The 20859-nt window shown below is 48.3% G+C and overlaps 2 protein-coding genes across 2 annotated transcripts; one reads left to right on the top strand and one right to left on the bottom strand.

Annotated features, from left to right (window-relative positions):
• The first annotated feature begins 26 nt into the window (after positions 1-26).
• LOC127605836 (abnormal spindle-like microcephaly-associated protein homolog) lies at positions 27-18268 on the top strand. The gene is made up of 27 exons (XM_052073649.1): positions 27-510; positions 1613-1756; positions 1895-3308; positions 4224-4316; positions 4401-4502; positions 4583-4729; positions 4820-5059; positions 5152-5219; positions 5337-5478; positions 5666-5796; positions 6706-6881; positions 6984-7129; positions 7226-7311; positions 7386-7598; positions 7776-7980; positions 8646-8794; positions 8979-9107; positions 9211-9405; positions 10353-15194; positions 15437-15586; positions 15671-15862; positions 15966-16158; positions 16393-16547; positions 16736-16912; positions 16993-17165; positions 17248-17490; positions 18188-18268. Exons 1-26 carry the CDS (start codon positions 229-231, stop codon positions 17348-17350), a joined length of 10047 nt encoding a protein of 3348 aa, XP_051929609.1. The 5' UTR covers positions 27-228; the 3' UTR covers positions 17351-17490; positions 18188-18268.
• Positions 18269-18273: 5 nt separating this feature from the next.
• LOC127606185 (complement factor H-related protein 3-like) lies at positions 18274-19748 on the bottom strand. The gene is made up of 3 exons (XM_052074269.1): positions 19570-19748; positions 18788-18844; positions 18274-18649 (listed from the first exon to the last, which is right to left on the bottom strand). Exons 1-3 carry the CDS (start codon positions 19628-19630, stop codon positions 18456-18458), a joined length of 312 nt encoding a protein of 103 aa, XP_051930229.1. The 5' UTR covers positions 19631-19748; the 3' UTR covers positions 18274-18455.
• Between the last annotated feature and the right edge of the window lie 1111 nt (positions 19749-20859).

Raw genomic sequence — 20859 nt, 5'->3', positions numbered from 1 at the left:
GCCACCGCTCCTCGCTGATCATTGGCTGCTTCAACACATGAGCAGTTTAAAATCTATGATAGTTGTGATGAAACACGCGTTTTGTAGTTGGATAGTGTGGTCCTTTATGTAGCTACTTTTTCAAACACTCGACAGAAGTGTACATCGATTACTGGATAATTTTACGAACCAGCAAATTGGATGGAATGTAGCTTGCTGTGACGGTAGCGACGATCGTAAACGAGAAAAATGTCCGAAAGTGTCGCTTCATCCTGCGCTCGAGGGAGCTTTGTGGAATTCTCTCCAACGAGGAATCGCGACACTGACAAGGAAAACGATGTTGCTGTTTTGAGCCTGCACCTGTTTTCGAAGGCTACTTTTGTATCTTTCGGGACAGTGAAAATAGGCACCTCCAAGTCGACAGCTCTGCGCATCGAAAACCCAACAGAATTTGCGGAGGCTGTGCTGACTGTTGACAAGATCCCATCAAGCAAAGGCTTTTCTGTGGACAACAACACATTCACAATTCGGGTAAGTTGTTCTAAGATCCTTGCATAATGTTTCGCCGTGGTTCTTCAACTTTACAACAGCCGGACATTTCATCAGTGACATCTGCACAATCTAATCAGCTGAACCAGATATTTTTTTTACAAAAATGATAAATATAGATAAATATATAGATACCTGCGGTTGAAAAATAAAATGTACTTTTACCGCCAAAGAATTACTCACGATGAAGCTGCCAAATTGAATGATGTATGTCATGATGTGAAAAACAATTGTAAATATTAATAAATAGCACTGCGATTTATCCATTTTGTATTTATATTGCACTTAATTGAACGGTGTTTGTTTGTTTGTTTTCTTCTTTCTTCTTTCTACCCACATTCTTGCTGCCGGAGGCTGTAAATTTCCCCAGTGTGGGACAAATAAAGGATATCTTATTATGCTTTTGTTTGTTTATTGAACATAAAACATATACAGTAATAATTTGACAGAAAATAAGGTAGATAAAAAAGTAAAAAGAAAGAAATCAGTCTTCATTCAACACAGTTATTATGTTCAAGGGAGTAGGATGAAGTAAAAAACGTATCTAGTCCTACCCCGTTATGTGTTTATATCTACTAAATCATTTTTATATCAATCAGAAAAGAAAAAGTAAGAAGAAGTCTCCATTAAGGCTCATACTTTACCCTTAACGGTGATATTTTTACAACTTTTGGTTTGTATCGGGATTATATACATCCTCACCCTGGCACTCTTGTGTCAATTTTCTCTTGTATTCATAATGGATATTTCAATACCTTTCTCTATTTATCAACTTAGTTCTGATTTATCATTATATTTAATGTTTAGAATTTATCATTTTAACTCTGATTGATGTAGGTTGTTTGTACTATTTTTTTGAATTTGTTTTTGAACTCGGCAAGCGATTTACTCATTTTTAGGTCCGTTTCGAGATTATTCCACAGATTAACACCTTTGCGAGATACACTTCTTTGCTTGATGTTTGTTCTTGTTTTGAGTTTTTGGAATAAGTTGGTACCTCTTAATTCATAGTTGCTTTCTCGAATTTTGAAATTTCAAGTGGCCTGTTACTGAATCATTTAAAATGTTAAAATGTTGTCCGCAGCCACTGGGCTCTCATACCCTGACACTCACCTGGACACCAACAGAAGAGGGTGGAATCAGAGAACTGATTGTCTTCAATGCCAATGGGATCGTCAAGCACCAGGCAATTTTGCTGGGAAAAGCGGAAGCCCCCCAAAAGAAAAAGGTAATTTAAAAAAAAAAACCTCACTAAAACATAAATACGAGGAAGAAATGCGACAAACATAGTAACAAAGTACAAGCAAACATCACAAACTACTTAATAATTTATGCCCTTTATTGTTCTTGTTATTTTTTTTTTTAGAGGCGCTTATGGGATGCTATTAAAAAGAAGAGGGCAGGTGAAAAAGGATCTCCTTACAGGGGAAAGTGGTCGGCGCTACCCACCAAGATGGCTGCCAATAAAACCCTCCATGTGACCTGGAAGCAACAGTATGAACCCCGGAGTCCTCTCGCTTCTCTCAATGATGGAAAAACCGGCAGAGACAAGTCCACTGGGGAGCACGGTCTCCTCGAGGGTTACTCTCTGAAATCCAAACCGCAAAAGCCTTTCAACGCCGTCCGAAAGCAATGGTCTTTGGCGAGCCAGGAGAATCACTCATCTCTTGTCTCGGACACAAGCGAGAAAGAGATGAAAGCGGGCTCGGGTTCTTTGGCTGGGAAGCTTGAAAACAAAGACCTGGCGAAAATACTTAAGACACTGTCCCCTATTGGGACACCGGAGAGGTTCCAAAAGATCATGCCTCACATTCAGCCGGTGGGATGCACTGCTGCCGTGACTTCGCCGACGTGCCCGGCGGTATCTCTAAACGATGCCCTGGCACTCATCGACTCCGGTTTCGCTCTGGTCAACCGCAGCACGAAAGACTCCAGTACAAGTAGTGACTTTTCAGATTCCCTGGAGTTTAAAAGCGAGGATCCCGAGCGTTTCAAAGCCCACCCCGATAGCCCGGAAGAGTCCATGGAGCCGCGGCTTACTTTCTTTGTCACCAAAAAAGTTGGCGGGCCCAAAGCGGAAAACCCCGAGAGACCTAAAATATTGTCCTTCAACTGTGAGACGGTGATAAAAAGCAAAGCGCCGGCGACAAATTGTCAAAGTGGGCAAAGAATAAAGAAGTCGAGGCGGCGCCTGATGGAGAAAACACTTGAGTTGTCGGAAGGCAGCAGCCAGTGCGAGTCCGGCCCGGGGACCCCCCACCTCCCCGTAATAGAACCAGACACAAGGACGGCTGGTTCCCTTGGCGGCGACAGCCAAACAGTCCAAGAATTTAATGGCAGACCAACGGCAAGACTCTGTGATGCTCAATTGCCCATCGGACTCGATGGAAGCTCTCCTCCAACTAGACCTCACTTGAGTTTTTCCTCCCCGCCCCACAACGTCGCCCCCATGACATTCACAATCTCCTCCCCGTTACCCCTGGACCAGTCTTCTCCACTTCACTCCAGCGACACAAGTCATCCCCAACCTGAACCCTCCCGGGAAACGGATATTCTTCCCCGAGCGGTCTCGGAGCGGGAGGACGTCTCGCCTGTGCGCAGCCTGACAAAGAGCCGAAAGAGGAAGAGTGAAGAATATTTGAGAGGTGCCACGAAGACCGACGGCGGTGGGAAAAGCCAGCGGGTTAAAAAGAGCAAAACGACGGTGGCTTGGAAAAGTCAGCCCGTGAAATCAACGCAGGAGAGGAGGAAGTCACAGAGGCGGTCGATCAAATCGAAAGGTAGTTGGCGACGGCACACACAAGGCAGAGAGTGAATGTGCTGAATGGAAAAATGTGCAAAATTTGGGGGAGCCCCCCCCCCCCCCCCCGTCATAACGCTATTGTACTGCTGACAAAAATTTATGGACCATATATTTTATGTCCTTTTTTTAAAACATATTTTTGAGGACCTTTTTTCTTTATTTTTGTGAAAGACGGATTGAGAGTTATTTTTATGCCCCCCCCAATGCATTTCTCTGGCCATCATTGCCTGGCCCCCCCCCCGTCATAACGCTATTGTACTGCTGACAAAAATTTATGGACCTTATATTTTATTTCCTTTTTTTTAAAACATATTTTTGAGGACCTGTTTTCTTTATTTTTGTGAAAGACAGATTGAGAGTTATTTTTATGCCCCCCCCCTCCAATGCATTTCTCTGGCCATCATTGCCTGGTCTCCCCCCCGTCATAACGCTATTGTACTGCTGACAAAAATGTATGGACCTTATATTTTATTTCCTTTTTTTAAAACATATTTTGGAGGACCTGTTTTCTTTATTTTTGTGAAAGACAGATGGAGAGTTATTTTTATGCCCCCCCCCTCCAATGCATTTCTCTGGCCATCATTGCCTGGTCCCCCCCCTCCCGTCATAACGCTATTGTACTGCTGACAAAAATTTATGGACCTTATATTTTATTTCCTTTTTTTTTTTAAACATATTTTTGAGGACCTGTTTTCTTTATTTTTGTGAAAGACAGATTGAGAATTATTTTTATGCCCCCCCCCCCCCTCCATTGCATTTCTCTGGCCATCATTGCCTGGTCCCTATCCACCCGTGAATCACAGGGCTCCTATGTAGTCAACGCAGTATTAAAAATTGAAAGTTAATTTGTGATTATTAACCAATATGAAAACGGTGTGTATTCTCCACATAGGTTCTCCGCATGCAATGACAACATCCATCAAGACCCTAACGTCGTCCGTCTCGACTCAGACGCAGCCAGCGAGCGCCAAACTCCCCCTACGAGGTATCACGCGGTCGCCGGCGTCACGCACTTTTTCGGCGTGCGAACAACGAGTCACCAAATCCCCGTTATCGTTTTGTGCAAAAGGCGCCCACGCGCGGAGGTCACTCGGAGCAGAGCACGGCAAGTGTGTGAAGATGGCCCCGGTCGCCATGTCAAAGTTGATCTTTGTCAAAACGACTCGGACAGGTATTTGGGTGGCGTCGGGTGTTTAAATCGTGCGGGGATTTGGCAAATAAGAAAAAGCGCCCCGTCGTGGTTTGCCTTAGCCATCCCCAGGCATCCGCTTCCTTTTGCCGCCAAGAACATGTTCTACGACGAGAGATGGATCGAGAAGCAGGAGAGGGCTTTCACGTGGTGGCTCAACTATGTCCTGACCCCGGATGATTTTAAAGTCAACACAGAAAGCACCAAGGGTAAGTTGAGATGTCACTTTTTTTTGCAAAGATTGAAAGCGTCGCGTTTCATTTCAACTGTTGGGGGGGGATTTGACGTTTGTGACATAGTGAATGCTGCGCCTCTGGCGATGGGCTGCAGCGACAAGTTCCACGTCCCCAAAGCCCCCACCAAAGAAGAGATGTCGTTCAGCACGTACACCGCCCGGCGAAAGTTAAACCGACTCCGCCGGGCCGCCTGTCAGCTCTTCACCTCCGAGACGATGGTCAAGGCCATTAAGAGGTTGGAACTCGAAGTGGAGGCAAAGAGGCTGCTCATCCGCAAGGACCGCCATCTTTGGAAAGATATAGGTGCCGCTACTACCGTCGGTTAAAAAAAAAAAAATCCTGTCCCTTTTTTTTCTTTTTAATCCTCATCGGGTTTTTTTTTTTTTTTTTTTCAGGAGAACGTCAAAAAGTTCTCAACTGGCTTCTTTCCTACAATCCTCTGTGGTTAAGGATTGGGCTTGAGGTATGTCTTGGCCAGATTGTTTGCTTTTGTTTTCTTCTATTTTGAAGGAAAATTGTCAATATTCCCCCCCCCCCCCCCCCCTTAAAGTGAACGCTGAATATCAAACTTTATGCTTAGACGATCTTTGGGGAGATGATCTCGCTGGAGAGCAACAGCGATGCAGTGGGTTTGGCCATGTTCATCCTCCAGCGTCTTCTCTGGAATCCCGACATCGCAGCCGAGTTCAGACATTCAAAAGTTCCTCATCTTTACAAAGATGGTAAGAGTTTGTCCCCCCCCCCAGGGAAAATTTTAAAAAATATAAATTGATAATTTTCCAAAGAAAACTCTAGTCCGACGTGCGTCCCTAGTTTACACATTGCTTATTGTGCAACATTGTTCATTCAAGTAACCTTGAATACAAAGCCGTTAATCGGCGATCCGTGCCGCTATCTCCTTCCGTCCAGGCCACGAGGAGGCGCTGTCGAGCTTCACGCTGAAGAAGCTGCTCTTGCTGGTGTGTTTCTTGGACAAGGCCAAAGCTTCTCGCCTGATTGAGCACGACCCGTGTCTGTTCTGCGTTGACGCAGAGTTCAAGGTAGGCGCTTGATATTGGTCAACGATGGTGACCACTGCAACTGCAAAATCTACAGTCCTGCGCAATTGTGGGGAAAGTTATTCAAGGATAAATGACATTAAAAATAGCAATGATGGATTGAACAATTACAGTGGATAAAACTCAAAATGCCGAAATGAGTTTTCTCCGCAGGGTGTCCGGGCTCTCCCTTAGAGATAAGGTGAGAAGCTCGGTCATCCGCGAGGGGCTCCGAGTCGAGCCGCTTCTCCTCCACATCGAGAGGAGCCAGATGAGGTGGCTTGGGCATCTGATTCGGATGCCTCCTGAACGCCTCCCTGGTGAGGTGTTCCGGGCATGTCCCACCGGGAGGAGACCCCGAGGAAGACCCAGGACACGCTGGAGAGACTATGTCACCCAGCTGGCCTGGGAACGCCTCGGGATCCCCCGGGGAGAGCTGGAAGAAGTAGCTAGGGAGAGGGAAGTCTGGGCTTCCCTGCTAAAGCTGTTGCCCCCGCGACCCGGCCCCGGATAAGCGGTAGAAGATGGATGGATGGATGAAAACTCAAAATATTGAATGTTTAAATAAAAAAAAGTATGTGTTCCTATTTGCTAATTTTTCAATTATTTGCTAAAGCTAATAGTTTGTATTAGCTTGAAAGCTAATCCCGCATCCACTTAGTCGGACGCTTTTCGTCATACATTGCGTGGCAGTGCTGAGGCGAAACTGGTGAAAATGTTCACTTGTCATTATGTGAACTTGAGAACGTAAGTTTACACACGTGAGACGGCTTATTGGCGTTTCCTTTTCAAAATATTGCTTCCTAAAAGATAATTGTTATTCCTTCTGTTTCATTTAGGTCCAGAGTTTGGTTTTGGATCTGATGTCCGTGAGCTAACTGTTGTGAATGCATTTTATTTTATTTTTTAAAGACAAGTAAAGACTTGTTGCTGGCCTTCTCGAGAGACTTCCTAAGCGGGGAGGGCATTCTCCCTCGGCATCTCGGCTTCCTTGGATTACCAGTCTCTCATGTTCAAACCCCCCTCGACGAATTCAGCTACGCTGTGGTGAATTTGGCCGTTGACTTGAAATGTGGAATCAGACTCGTGTAAGTGACCGAATTTCAATGTCATACGTCGCTTCCATTTTATGGCTCCTCATTGGCTTGTTGTTTTTTGTTTGTTTTTTTCCCCCTCCCCCCCCCATCTAGAAGGGTGATGGAGCTCCTCATAAAGCAGTGGGGGTTGTCGGCAAAGCTGCGACAGCCGGCCATCAGCCGCCTGCAAAAAATCCACAACGTGGATATTGCCTTGCAAGTGCTCAAAATCAGGGGGGTGGACCTGAAGGATGAACATGGTAATTGCGCTCCGTCGTCTGAATCCAAAGTTTGTTCCAAGTGGATGGGATACGTTTGGCTCAATTGGCGATGGTCATCTTTACTTTTACTTTCAGGTTCCGTCATCGATTCCCGAGACATTGTGGATGGTCACCGAGAGAAGACGCTGAGCCTCCTGTGGAAAATCATCTTCTCATTTCAGGTGTGCATCCGACCCGCGGCCCGACAACGATGGAATGATTTTTGCAAATCATCTCGGCAATCTCTGTTGTTTAGGTGGAGGTGATTTTGAACGAGGGTCAGCTGAGGGAGGAGATTCTCTTCTTGAGGAGAACCCTCAGGTCAAAACGGAGGTTGGCTTCCGTGAGGGCCGGCCGTGGCCTTGAGCCAAGTGCGCTCAAGACCAAGGCGCCGTATGAGCATCGCAGCGCTAAAGTCGTTCTGCTGATGGAGTGGGCCCGCGCCGTGTGCGACTTCTACAATCTGACGGTGAGTTTGCGAGATGTTCTTTTCGCAAAGTCTGAATCGAGATTTTGCTTCGTGTCAAACTGTAACATTGTGTCAGTGCTGCGGTTTTTTGTCCTGGGACCGAATCAAGAACTCGTCAAGGGAGAACTCGCTGCCCGCCAACAAACGGATGACTCGAGTCTTTTTGTCGTTGTCTAGCTGGAGAACTTCACCGTGACCTTCTCCGATGGCCGCGTCCTCTGCTACCTAATCCACCACTACCATCCCAGTCTCATTTCGGAGGAGTCGCTCCGTCACAGCACCACCCAAACTGTCGATTGCTCGTCGAGGGGTCGCCTGGAGCTCAACTGCTCGGCCATCGACTCCGACTGCTCTTTCGACGACGCTCCCGAAAGCCCGAATGGTGGGTGTCACTCCACTCGAGACATTAAGGAAATGACTCGTGGAGAGGCGTTACATATCGCAGTCAGTGATTGGTTGATATCTGTGTTTATGTACGTACACCCGCTATACCAGGGGTGTCCAAACTTTTTGCCAAGGGGGCCAGATTTTATGTGGTAAAATGTCGGGGGGCCGACCTTGGCTGACATTCTTTACATTGAACAACAATATTGTTCAACAAATTTTAGTAAGCCAGTCTGTTTCACATTTCCATTTTTATTTTAATTTCAACAATCTTAAGAATTTCTTTTGGTTCATTTGAAATAGGAATTTGAAATATGACATATCAGTCAATATAAACACGGAGTGATGTCTTGTTAACTCGTGAGCGATGCCCTCTAGTGTCTAAATGCTATTACTCATTTAGTGAATGCTATTACTCATTTAGCCACTAGAGGGAAGCAGTACTCTATGAAACATCACTCACCAGTCGACGAGACCTCAGTCAATGCAACACGTGTTCCATTGCGCCCAACCTGCGGGCCAGACGGCACTGATTTTATGACCGGGGCCGAGGGCCGGATGAAATTCGACCGCGGGCCGGATTTGGCCCGCGGGCCGGACTTTGGACATGCCTGCGCTACACTGTTTTTTTTTTTTTTTTTTTTTTGTGCTTAACCGGAACAGGCCCCGAGAGTCCCTCTGCGGAGTTTAAAAAGCTACTGGAAAACGAGAAAAGCAACTTTGGGCTGGTTAATGCTGCGGTGGCTTTCCTGGGCGGAGTGCCTTCCATGATCAACCCGGCTGACATGTCCAACACCATCCCCAATGAGCAGGTGCGCCGAAACCACACTTGTATCCAAACCAAATGTCGAGATTGGCAATCTTGGGAATATGTCGGGACTCGGAAATTGTAACAATCGGGATCCGCATCGCTCGAGCAAGTGTAAAGTCAACTTGAAAACTGTCCCAAGGCACAAGAAACCCTTTTTATCTGTTGGATGTCTATTTCTTGGACAGGTTGTGATGTGTTACCTGTCCTTCCTGTGCGCTCGTCTCTTGGACCTGCGTAATGAAACCAGAGCGGCTCGGGTCATACAAGGTGCCTGGAGGACCTACAGAATAACGAAGGACTTGCAAGTCTACAAGGTCGGTCACACGCGCGTTGTCAAAAGGATATGGCTTGAAAATGTTCATGTATCGGCGTGGAAATACACGGCGGCAACCCCTCGCTTCTCGTTTTGCGACGCAGGAGAGAAACGCGGCTGCCGCGAAAATTCAGCGGGCCGTCAAGCGTTTACTTCAGCGACGCCGAGCCAGGAATCAAAACGCGGCGTGCGTGATCATACAGTCTGCCTGGAGAGGCTTTGTTATTCGCAAAAGACTGCGGCTGGAAAAAGAAGCGCAGCTGCGGGTCATTCGGAATCGAGCGGCCACAATCATCCAGGTGAGCTTGAGGCTTCGAATACGACTTGCATTTTATTCGCGGCACTCCCGTCGTTCTGCTCATAGAGTCAAACAAGGTGCAGGGACGCACAAATGCAGTGAAGCGCTGCCTGTTTACATGTCTTCATGTCTTCATTTGGAACCGATTTTCAGCCATTTTCTACCCCCCCCCCCCCCCACCCACCTCTTTCACTCCTTAACAGCCATGGATAGCGGAGGTTTATGTAGTATGAATGTCTCAGAAGAATGTGCATATCATTTTTTTGGGGGGGGGGGGGGTAATTTCTTAAACCTCCCATATGAAATTCCAAGAAAAACTGGGGTTGGGTCTACCCCCCCCCCCAAAAAAAAATTTTTTTTACCTGTATATATACAGTATATTTTTTTAAGTATTGGGGGGAGGACTATTGAAATAAAATCTGCCAATCAATCAATAATCAATAATGATGTAAAAGCTAGAATAGGGGTGCCCATTAGGTAGATCCTGATCTACCGGTAGATCTCAGACGGGTCCAAAGTAGATCCCAGGAGTGTCGAGAAAGAAAAAAAAAAACAACCATTTGTGTGTCTTTGTACATGTTAGTAACATATTTTTTGTGTTAATATACACTGCACACTAATCGGTCTCATTTTCACTAAAAAAAAATATTTAAAAAATAAAATAAAGCAGGTAAATCTTAAATTTGTGTGCGTGCGCGCGCCGGTAAGGGTAGATCCCGTGAGGTTAGTTGATCAAAAAGTAGATCTTCGATCCAAAAAGTTTGGGCACCCCTGAGCTAGAACTATTCTAAGCCGGTTTTACCAGCACAACGCAATGCGAATGGAATATTTGTGATTCCACTATAGGAAGGAATACCGTGAGCACCTTTTCTCAACAGCATCCATTTTGTCAGTTCGTCAAGTGCATGTGGAATCGGTCACCAAATCCCCGTTTGTTTGTTTGCGCAGGCCCAGTGGAGAATGTTTTCCGCTCGGAGATATTACCAGCGAGTCCGATCCACCGCCGTTGTCGTCCAAGCGCGGTGGCGAATGAAGAGGGCTGCGTCGGCCTTTGTCAAAATCCGCCGGGCGACGGCTGTCCTGCAGAGATATTCAAGAGCTTGGATTCACGGGAGGAAAGTACGCACGCGCTATGTCCGCCTCAAAGCTGCCGCGGTGACAATGCAGAGAGGCTACAGACTGTGGAAAATCCAGAAAACTCAAAGGGAAAACCGTGCTGCCAGAGTAATACAAAGCGCATATAAGAAATGGCTCGTGGAGAGAATGGCCGAAAGAACAGCCGCCGCTGTTCAGATTCAGTCTTTCTATAGAACGCAAAGGTGCTTGCGTCAATACAGAAAGATCCAAAGAAGCGCTTTGCTCATTCAAGCGCACTGCAGAGGTGTCATTCAAAGATCCCGCTTTCAGAGGCGCAAGCGGCAACACCACTCGGCCGTCGTCATTCAGAGCGCCTTCAGGGGGCATCGGGTCAGGAAGCGGGCCCTGAGAATCAAACGCGCCGCCGTCGTCATCCAGCGATGGTACAGGGCCTCCGCAAGAAGGGCTGCGGAAAGGCAAAGATTTGTCGAGATGCGCCGCGCCGCCAGGACCGTTCAGTTGGCTTACCGCAAGAAACGCAATCGCGACTCGCTGAAGAGACGACACCGAGCGGCAACCGTGATCCAGGCCGCGTTCAGGAAATTTGCCTGCCGATGGCGCTACCTCGCCCTCAGGAACGCGACGGTTGTCATACAGCAAAAGCTTCGAGCCGCAATTCTAGCTCGGAAGACAAAGGAGGAGTACGGCGCTCTAAGAAAGGCCGCGCTCACGATACAAGCCTACTGGAGAGGCCGAGCCGACAGGATGAGGATTAAAAAATACCACCGGAGCGCAACGCTTATCCGGGCCCACTACCGCCGACGCAAGGCTCAAGCGGAGTTCAGGTCTAAAAAGGCGGCGGCTGTTGTCATCCAGCGTCGCTATCGGGCTCACGTGCTCGCAAAGAAAACAAGGGAAGCGTTCCTGCAGAAGAAGGCGGCCTGCGCTACCATAGCGGCGGGATTCAGAGGCATGAAAGTCCGAGCGGACCTGCAGAAAAAGCGCAAAGCCGCAACCGTCATTCAGTCGGCGCTCAGGATGTATTCCGCTCGAAAACGATACAGGCTCCTTCAAAGTGCAACCGTTATCATCCAGTGCCGCTATCGAGCCCGACTCTGTTGCAGGGCGGAGCGACGCAAGTACGAGGAGCAAAAAAAAGCTGCCTTGAAAATCCAAGCCGTCTACAGAGGCTGGAGAGGAAGAGAAGAATTTAAGAAGAGGATCCACGCTGTAAGCTTCATCCAAGCCGCGTTCAGAACGCACCGAGTTCGTAAGGCTTATCTTGCCACCAAGTGCGCCGCGGTCATTCTTCAAGAGCGATACAGGGCCAAAATCCGCATGGCTGAACAGATGAAGCTGTACAGAAGGACGAAATCTGCCGCCGTTACCATCCAGGCCGCGTATCGTGGCTACTGCGCCCGCAGGAACTTTGCGCAGATGCGCCGCGTGGCCTCTAGCATTCACAGAAGGTTTCGCATGATCCAGGAGAGGAATCGATTCCTGGCTCTGAAGACGGCAACTTTGGCTCTCCAGCGGCGCTACAGAGCGCTGTTGTTGACGAGAGAAGTGCGGCGGCAATACCTATCGAGGCGCAGGGCGGCCGTTTGCCTGCAAGCGGCCTTCAGGGGAATGAGAGCCAGACGACTCGTCAAACAAAAGCATCGGGCTGCCTCGACTATCCAGAGAGCTTTCAGAGCCCGCCGCGAACACAAGAAGTACACGGCCCTAAAGTCTTCGGTGCTCGCCGTGCAACGTAGGTACCGTGCCACCGTAGCAGCCAAAGCTCAAATGCGACGCTACCAAACCCTGCGCAAGTCTTCCATCGTCATTCAGTCGGCGTGGAGAGGACTGCGCGTCAGGAAGGACGTTGCTCGTTGGCATCGGGCTGCCACTTTGATCCAGTCTAAGTTCAGAAAGCACCGAGAAGAAGTCCGATTCCGGAGCGCCCGTCTGTCGGCCATCGTCATCCAGAGACATTACCGGGCCTTGGTGCTTCAGAAACGGGATAGGGGATACTACCTGAAAGTCCGATCCTCCGCCGTCGTTCTTCAGGCCGCTTTCAGAGGTCGGCTTGCGAGAGGGAGGATCGGCCAGATGCACAGAGCGGCAACCATCATACAGGCAAATTTCAAGAGGCATAAGCAGCGGTTGCTCTTCAGAAAACGGCGCCGGGCTGCCTTGGTTTTACAGCAAAGGTTTCGAGCTATGAGGGAGAGAAACTCGGAGATGAAGCGTTATCGAGAAGTCAGGAACGCTGCGATTTGTCTACAAGCGGCCTTCCGGGGAATGGAATCAAGAAAATCCATCCGACAGAAACACCGTGCTGCGACCGTGATCCAGGCCGCCTTCAGAAGTCGCAGACAGAAAGTCCAATTCCAAGCCACTCGTCTGTCAGTCATCGTCATCCAGAGATGCTACAGAGCCCGCGTTCTACAGAAAAAAGAAAGGGACTACTTCCTGAAAATCCGAACCTCCGTCATCTGTCTCCAGTCGTTCTTTAGAGGTTGCTCGGAGAGGAGAAGAATTGCTAAGATGCACAGGGCAGCCACTGTCATACAAGCAAACTTCAAGAGGCAGCGGCAACAATTGCGCTTCAGGAAACAGCTCTGGGCTGCCCGTGTCCTACAGCAGAGATTTAGAGCCGCCAGTCAGCGCAACGTCGAGGTCAAACGTTATCGAGAAGTCAGGAACGCTGCGATTGGTCTACAAGCGGCCTTCCGGGGAATGAAATCAAGACAGTCCATCCGACAGAAACACCGTGCTGCGACCGTGATCCAGGCTGCCTTCAGAAGCCGCAGAGAGCGAGTCGGATTCCAGGCCAAACGCTTGGCAGCCATCGTTATCCAGAGAGCCTACAGGGCCCACGTTCTTCAGGAAAAAGAGAGGGACTATTTCCTGAGAGTCAGATCCTCAATCATTTGTCTGCAGGCGGTTTACCGCGGTCGTTTGGAGAGAAGAAGAATTGCCGAGATGCACAGAGCGGCTACCGTCATTCAAGCAAACTTCAAGAGACGTAATCAGCAATCGACTTTCAAGAAGCAACTCTGGGCGGTGTGCGTCTTGCAGCGGAGATTCAGAGCCCAGCGACAGAAACGCCTTGAGTTCAAGCGTTATAACAAAGTCAGGAACGCTGCGATTTGTCTCCAAGCGGCCTTCCGGGGAATGAAATCAAGACAGTCCATCCGACAGAAACACCGTGCTGCGACCGTGATCCAGGCTGCCTTCAGATGCCGCAGAGAGCGACTCGGATTCCAGGCCAAACGCTTGGCGGCCATCGTTATCCAGAGAGCCTACAGGGCCCACGTTCTTCAGGAAAAAGAGAGGGACTATTTCCTGAGAGTCAGATCCTCAATCATTTGTCTGCAGGCGGTTTACCGCGGTCGTTTGGAGAGAAGAAGAATTGCCCAGATGCACAGAGCAGCTACCGTCATTCAAGCAAACCTCAAGAGACGTAATCAGCAATCGACTTTCAAGAAGCAACTCTGGGCGGTCTGCGTCTTGCAGCGGAGATTCAGAGCCCAGCGACAGAAACGTCTTGAGGTCAAGCGTTATAACAAAGTCAGGAACGCTGCGATTTGTCTCCAAGCGGCCTTCCGGGCAATGAAATCAAGACAGTCCATCCGACAGAAACACCGTGCTGCGACCGTTATCCAGTCTGCCTTCAGATGCCGCAGAGAGCGAGTCGGATTCCAGGCCAAACGCTTGGCGGCCATCGTTATCCAGAGAGGGTACAGGGCCCACGTTCTTCAGGAAAAAGACAGGGACTATTTCCTGAGAGTCAGATCCTCAATCATTTGTCTGCAGGCGGTTTACCGCGGTCGTTTGGAGAGAAGAAGAATTGCCGAGATGCACAGAGCAGCTACCGTCATTCAAGCAAACTTCAAGAGACGTAATCAGCAATCGACTTTCAAGAAGCAACTCTGGGCGGTCTGCGTCTTGCAGCGGAGATTCAGAGCCCAGCGACAGAAACGCCTTGAGATCAAGCGTTATAACAAAGTCAGGAACGCTGCGATTTGTCTCCAAGCTGCCTTCCGGGGAATGAAATCAAGAAAATCCCTCAGGCAAATGCATCGGGCTGCCACTACTATTCAGGCGGCTTTCAGAGCCCATCAACAGTTGAAGCGGTACCAGAAACTGAAATCGACTGCGCTAACCGTTCAGCGACGGTTTCGTGCTACCGCAGCAGCCAAATCTCAGAGGAAACACTTCTTGGAACTGCGCAGGGCAGCCGTCATCTTTCAGGCCGCCTACAGAGGCCGGCAAACCCGGAAGCACATTGCTCGGTTGCACCGGGCGGCGACGGCCATCCAGTCGGCATATAGGAGGCGCGTTGAGCTCGTCAAATTTGAGACCACCTGCGCGTCTGTGGTGCTCATTCAGAAGTACTACCGGGCCTTTATTCGTCAAAGGCGAGAAAGAAGCAAGTTCCTGAAACTCAAAAGGGCCACCGTGGTTCTTCAGGCTGCATATCGAGCTCACCGAGTCAGGAGGGACATAAGGCAGCAAAGTCGAGCTGCCACTTTGATCCAGTCGTACTGGAGATGCTCTGTCCAGAGGCGCCTCTTCCTGAAGAGGAGAGCGGCAGCCGTGAAGTTGCAAGAGTGGGTCAGAGCAATGCGCCTCGGCAAAGAAGAAAGGGAGAACTACCTGCGAACGAGGCGGGCCGCCATTGCGCTTCAGACCCGCTACAGAGCCTGGATTGTACGAAAGCAGGTAAGGATAACGGTCTCGTTCCTGCCAGCAGAAAGATCTAGATCGGCGGTGCCCGAGTCTGGTCCTCGAGAAACCCTTTCCAGACTGTTTTAGACGCACCCCTGATTCAAATGGTCAGCAAACTTGAGCTTCCTGATCTTTTGAATCAGCTCTGCCGGTGGAGGAAAACCTCTGGAGAGAGGGGCTCTCGAGAACCCTGATCGAGATGATTTTACAAAGATTTCATTGTTTGTGTCATCAAGGAACTGGAGGCCGCCAGTGCACGGAGGAGACTTCATTTCGCCGCCGCAGTCTACCACCACCTCAGTGCTATTAAGATCCAAAGAGCTTTGCGAGCACACCGGGTCTTGGAGTCCGCAAAGAGACGGATCCATTCTGTCGTCGTGATACAAGTACGGTTCAGCAGCTGTCGGGTCTTGTGATCCGCTGAAATCTGAAGAAAACACAAAGTCCTTTTGGTGTTTCTGCACCCTTAGAATCTGGTGCGAGCGAGGTTCCAAAGGAGACGCTATCTGGCCCAACGGAGGAAGATCGTGACAGTCCAGAGAGCAGTCAGGCGTTGGTTGGTCCGTCGCCACAATTCTGCCTCGGTCATCCAACGTGCTGCTCGGAGGTTCCTCCTCATCAGGCGCCAGAAGAAAATGGAACGGGGCATCGTCAAAATTCAGGTATCAACCATAGCTACGAGTTTTCCGTTTTATGTCAACGCAACGTGCCGAGTACGCATCAGGAACGGCCCGCGAAAGCTGTTTGTTTTCCCCCCTACCCGAGGCTCTATGGAGAGGACACGTCTCCCGCCGACTGAATGACAATAGCAAAGTGATCAAGTTGAGACGCCGCCTGCACGAAGTCTCCGCCGGCGCCCGGGAGGAGGACAAATTGCAGAACAAAACCTCATCCGCCCTGGACTGTATCCTTCGATACAGGCACTTCTCATCCCTCCTCGAAGCTCTGAAAAACCTCGGTGAGCTTTCGCAAATCAATCAAGTCGTGTTTTGAACTGACTGAATTATACGGGGTTTCATGAGCGGCTCTTCATTTACTTCAATAATTCCGATTATTGCTTTGTACTTTGAATAGTTTGCTATCGTCGCGTTTTTTGCAGACAATACGCTTGTTGATGCTGGACGACGTACGTACGTTGACGTTATGCCGTCAGCGAAATTGACGTTATGATGTCGTGTACCTGCATTTCCAGAAGCGGCCACCAGGTTGTCGCCCGTGTGCTGTGAGCACCTGGTGGAGAGCGGCGCCACCGGCGTCATATTCACCCTCATCCGCTCCTGCAACAGGAGTGTGCCCTGCATGGATGTCATCACCTACTCCGTCCAGATCCTCCTCAATCTCTCAAAGGTACGGCGTCGACATCGCAGAATTTTGATTTTAAGTCAGGGGGGGCGCCCAAACGTTTCCATACAAAAATCCCAGTCGAGCACACGTGGGACGGGCGCTATCGAAAAGAATAGTCAGGATTGCACAAGTATACAAGCGCAAAGACAAAATCCGTGATCGCCCTCCACCGTGCGTTCTGTATCCAACAGTACCACAAAACCATTGAGGCTGTGTATTTGGTGGAAAACTCGGTGGAGACGCTGGTGAACCTGATCCAGACATACCGAGAGAAAGCGGGAGGCAAAGTAGCAGACAAAGGCGGCAGCATCTTCACCAAAGCCTGCTTTCTCCTGGTTCTGCTCCTGCAAGACAAATCCCACGCCGTGGTCCGTTCCCACCAAAAATCATCATCAAAATCAACCGCTGTTACAAGATGTGTACAAAAAACTCCCTTTCGCTTTTCCAGGAGGCTATGAAATGCCCGAAAGTCTTGGAAAGGGTCACGAGTATTTACCGCCTCACCGTTCGCAAATACAAGATGGACGCGGAAAGAAATGTGGCCAAACAGAAGATGAACGCGCCAATCAACGGAAGCTTCTACATCCCAGCAACGCCGCGGAAATGCCAACCCGTGCCGAGGTATTTGACTTGTTCAACATCCAATTTGTATTTGGCGGGTGACTGACAATTGTTTTTTTTTTTTTTTGTTTTGTTCTACAAGGTTCGCTCCGGACTGGGTTCTCAGGAAGGACAATCTACCAAATATCGTGGATCCTCTCAAGGCCATCCACATGTTGGCAAACACTCTCTCGATTGTCATGTAGATAGTTTTGAAGAGTTATCATATTTTTTTTTTTGGGTTTTGTTTTGGAAAGTGTTTTATGTACAGTAAACGTGATTTTACAGATACATCTGTGTGGCCACATTAAATGCATTTCTGTATTATTTAGTGTTTGTGTGCATGGTTTTCCATCCATCCATCCATCCATCATCTACCGCTCATCCGGGGCCGGGTCGCGGGGGCAACAGCTTTAGCAGGGAAGCCCAGACTTCCCTCTCCCTAGCTACTTCTTCCAGCTCTCCCCGGGGGATCCCGAGTCGTTCCCAGGCAAGCTGGGTGACATAGTCTCTCCAGCGTGTCCTGGGTCTTCCTCGGGGTCTCCTCCCGGTGGGACATGCCCGGAACACCTCACCGGGGAGGCGCTCAGGAGGCATCCGAATCAGATGCCCAAGCCACCTCATCTGGCTCCTCTCGATGTGGAGGAGAAGCGGCTCGACTCTGAGTATCCGGGATCTCGTTCTTTCGGTCACGACCCATAGCTCGTGACCATAGGTGAGGGTTGGGACGTAGATCGACCGGTAAATTGAGAGCTTCGCCCTTTGGCTCAGCTCCTTCTTCACCACGACAGACCGATACAACGTCCGCATCACAGCAGACGCTGCACCGATCCGCCTGTCGATCTCCCGCTCCCTCCTACCCCCACTCGTGAACAAGACCCCAAGATACTTGAACTCCTCCACTTGGGGTATGATCTCCTCCCCGACCGGAGGTGGCACTCCACCCTTTTCCGACTGAGGACCATGGTTTCAGATTTGGAGGTGCTGATTTTCATCCCAACCGCTTCACACTCGGCTGCGAAACGCTCCAGTGAGAGTTGGAGGTTTTCCTTGCTTTAAAAAAACAAAACAAAATGGCTAATGTCTCCAATGGAAAAATTACCAGAAAGGCTTGAAACAGCAAAATAGAAACCATATTTTATTATACTGGAAGTGTTTTTTTTTTCTCTCCTCAACCAAAAATGTTACCAGTTACTCCGCAACTGACAGACAACATTCATTATTTCCGCGCCAATGTCGTCCCATGTACTCGACGAATACACACGTTGAAGGTACTTTTTGACGGTGCTGCCCAATCGGCGCTCGAAAGCTTCACATACAAGTGGGCACGTGAAGTACTCCATCGTTACACCTCCGACGCATCCCTGACGTGCCGCTCTGCGTCGTGCCTGCGCTACACCTGAACTGGATACTCTCATCGTGGACGGCATACAACTTGTTGTGGTTTCTAAATCTGAGAGTAACGTTGTGCTCGCTCATAGTCTCCGTTGTCACGACGCACGGCTCTGCAAGAAATAACCAGACTGTATAAATGCTCCGAGCTTGATTGCCGTATCGACAGTGGCTGTGAAGTGCCAGACGATAAATGCAATGGGTGTCGGTGATTATCAGATCCAGTCTTACGAATGTGTTACGATACTCACTGAGGCATCTCAACTCTCCAGTCCAGTCACCATTGATGCAGATCTTGTAGGGTCCCCCTTACATGATGTGAGCAGCCTGGCAAATGTATTCAACTCGGTCATGATTCCGATATTCTTCTTGAACTTCATCCTTGATTGCTCCACCAACCAGGTTAGGTGGCATTGGACAAGGTGACTGAGCTGAAGCGTTGAGCAGAATCGGTGGTTACAAGGCTTCGTTTTGTGTTATTTCGGTAAGACAGGCTTAGAATATTCAGCCTCCTAACCGCTTGATCCGCTTGATCGCGGGGGGTGCTGGAGCCTATCCCAGCTGTCTTCGGGCAGTAGGCGGGGGACACCCTGAATCGGTTGCCAGCCAATCGCAGGGCACACAGAAACGAACAACCATTCGCACTCACACTCACACCTAGGGACAATTTCGAGTGTTCAATCAGCCTGCCATGCATGTTTTTGGAATGTGGGAGGAAACCGGAGCACCCGGAGAAAAGCCACGCAGGCCCGGGGAGAACACGCAAACTCCACACAGGGAGGTCGGAGCTGGAATCGAACCCGGTACCTCTGCACTGTGAAGCCCACGTGCTAACCACTGGACTAACGGGCCGCCCAGGCTTAGAATAGTTCTGGCCTTTTCATCATTATTGATTTTTTTAAATTATTTTTTGTTAGTTTTCTGAGCAGCTTTGTTAGCTTTTATTACCTTCAGTGTTTACAAAAAACGAGTTAGAACTTGTACAGTACGTTATATAAACAAAGAAGTTGAGAGAAACACAAAACGAACTTACCGTTTTCAGAAAAAGACTCTCCCACACTACCCCACAGTAGCAGAAACAGAAGCATAAGCATATTCGTCTTTTTTTTCTCAAATGCATTGGAGCCCAGCTCTTTACTGATCACATTTTATGCTGACATGTTACAACACACTGTAAACAAAGGGGAAAGTACATAACTCGGATACAAACACTTCCCCCACCAGCAAGATCAATAATGACTCACGCTCCTGACGGGAACAAATTATTTCGTAACCTTTCTTTATATTTACTTCTATGACGCATTTTTGTTTTTCTGTTTTGTGTTGTATTGACACGTTTATGCGGAAAAATGACATGAATAGTGCTGCTTTTATTGCAAACCAAACACTTGGTAGTATTTGGGCCAGAAATCAATTTACAACAGCAGCCTCAGTCCGTCACTGAGACAGACCCATGATAGCAGACGCTATCAATAGCACTTTAATAGTACTCTCCTTAGTTTGTAAGGTGTAGGCAGGGATTACATTTAGATTTTATATGCACGTGTAAATGGTTTTAAAAAAGGTACTATGTCGTTTTTTTTTTTCGGCTAAAAACGCCTTACTATACATGGTCATTTTTTTCGGCTAAATATTTCTTCCAAAATAGCCTTACTATACATAGTCGTTTTTTTTTCGTCTAAAAACGCCTTACTATACATGGTTGTTATTTTCGTCTAAAAACGCCTTACTATACATGGTTGTTTTTTTCGTCTAAAAACGCCTTACTATACATGGTGGTTTTTTTCGGCTAAAAACGCCTTACTATATACATGGTCATTTTTTTCGGCTAAAAATCTCCAATCCAAAAACACCTTAGTATACATGGTCGTTTTTTTAAACTAGAAATTTCGTCCATAAATGCCTTACTATACATGGTCGTTTTTTTCGTCCAAAAACGCCTTACTATACATGGTCGTTTTTTTCATCTAAAAACGCCTTACTAAACATGGTCGGTTTTTTTCGTCTTAAAACGCCTTACGATACATGGTCGTTTTTTCATCCAAAAACGCCTTACTATACTATGTCATTTTTTTCGGGCTAAAAGCGCCTTACTATACATGGTCGTTATTTTCGTCTAATAAAGCCTTACTATACATGGTTGTTATTTTCGTCTAAAAAAGCCTTACTATACATGGTCGTTTTTTTTGTCTAAAAAAGCCTTACTATACTATGTCGTTTTTTTCGGGCTAAAAGCGCCTTACTATACATGGTCGTTATTTTCGTCTAAAAAAGCCTTACTATACATGGTTGTTTTTTTCGGGCTAAAAACGCCTTACTATAC

This window comes from Hippocampus zosterae, chromosome 8, assembly GCF_025434085.1.
Source record: "Hippocampus zosterae strain Florida chromosome 8, ASM2543408v3, whole genome shotgun sequence".
Taxonomy (NCBI): Eukaryota; Metazoa; Chordata; class Actinopteri; order Syngnathiformes; family Syngnathidae; genus Hippocampus; species Hippocampus zosterae.
The sequence above is the reverse complement of the archived record's forward strand: the minus strand, read 5'-3'. Positions and strand labels throughout refer to the sequence as shown.

Bases quoted from the DNA above. Each gene is read 5' to 3' on its own strand.
- LOC127605836 (XM_052073649.1), top strand. From the start codon at position 229: ATGTCCGAAAGTGTCGCTTCATCCTGCGCTCGAGGGAGCTTTGTGGAA. The intron at 5,220-5,336 runs GTATGTCTTGGC...CTTTATGCTTAG, and splicing joins GGTTAAGGATTGGGCTTGAG to ACGATCTTTGGGGAGATGAT. The intron at 7,312-7,385 runs GTGTGCATCCGA...TCTGTTGTTTAG, and splicing joins AAATCATCTTCTCATTTCAG to GTGGAGGTGATTTTGAACGA.
- LOC127606185 (XM_052074269.1), bottom strand. From the start codon at position 19,630: ATGCTTATGCTTCTGTTTCTGCTACTGTGGGGTAGTGTGGGAGAGTCT. The intron at 18,845-19,569 runs GTAAGTTCGTTT...ACATCATGTAAG, and splicing joins AGAGTCTTTTTCTGAAAACG to GGGGACCCTACAAGATCTGC. The intron at 18,650-18,787 runs GTGAGTATCGTA...TATTTCTTGCAG, and splicing joins TGGAGAGTTGAGATGCCTCA to AGCCGTGCGTCGTGACAACG.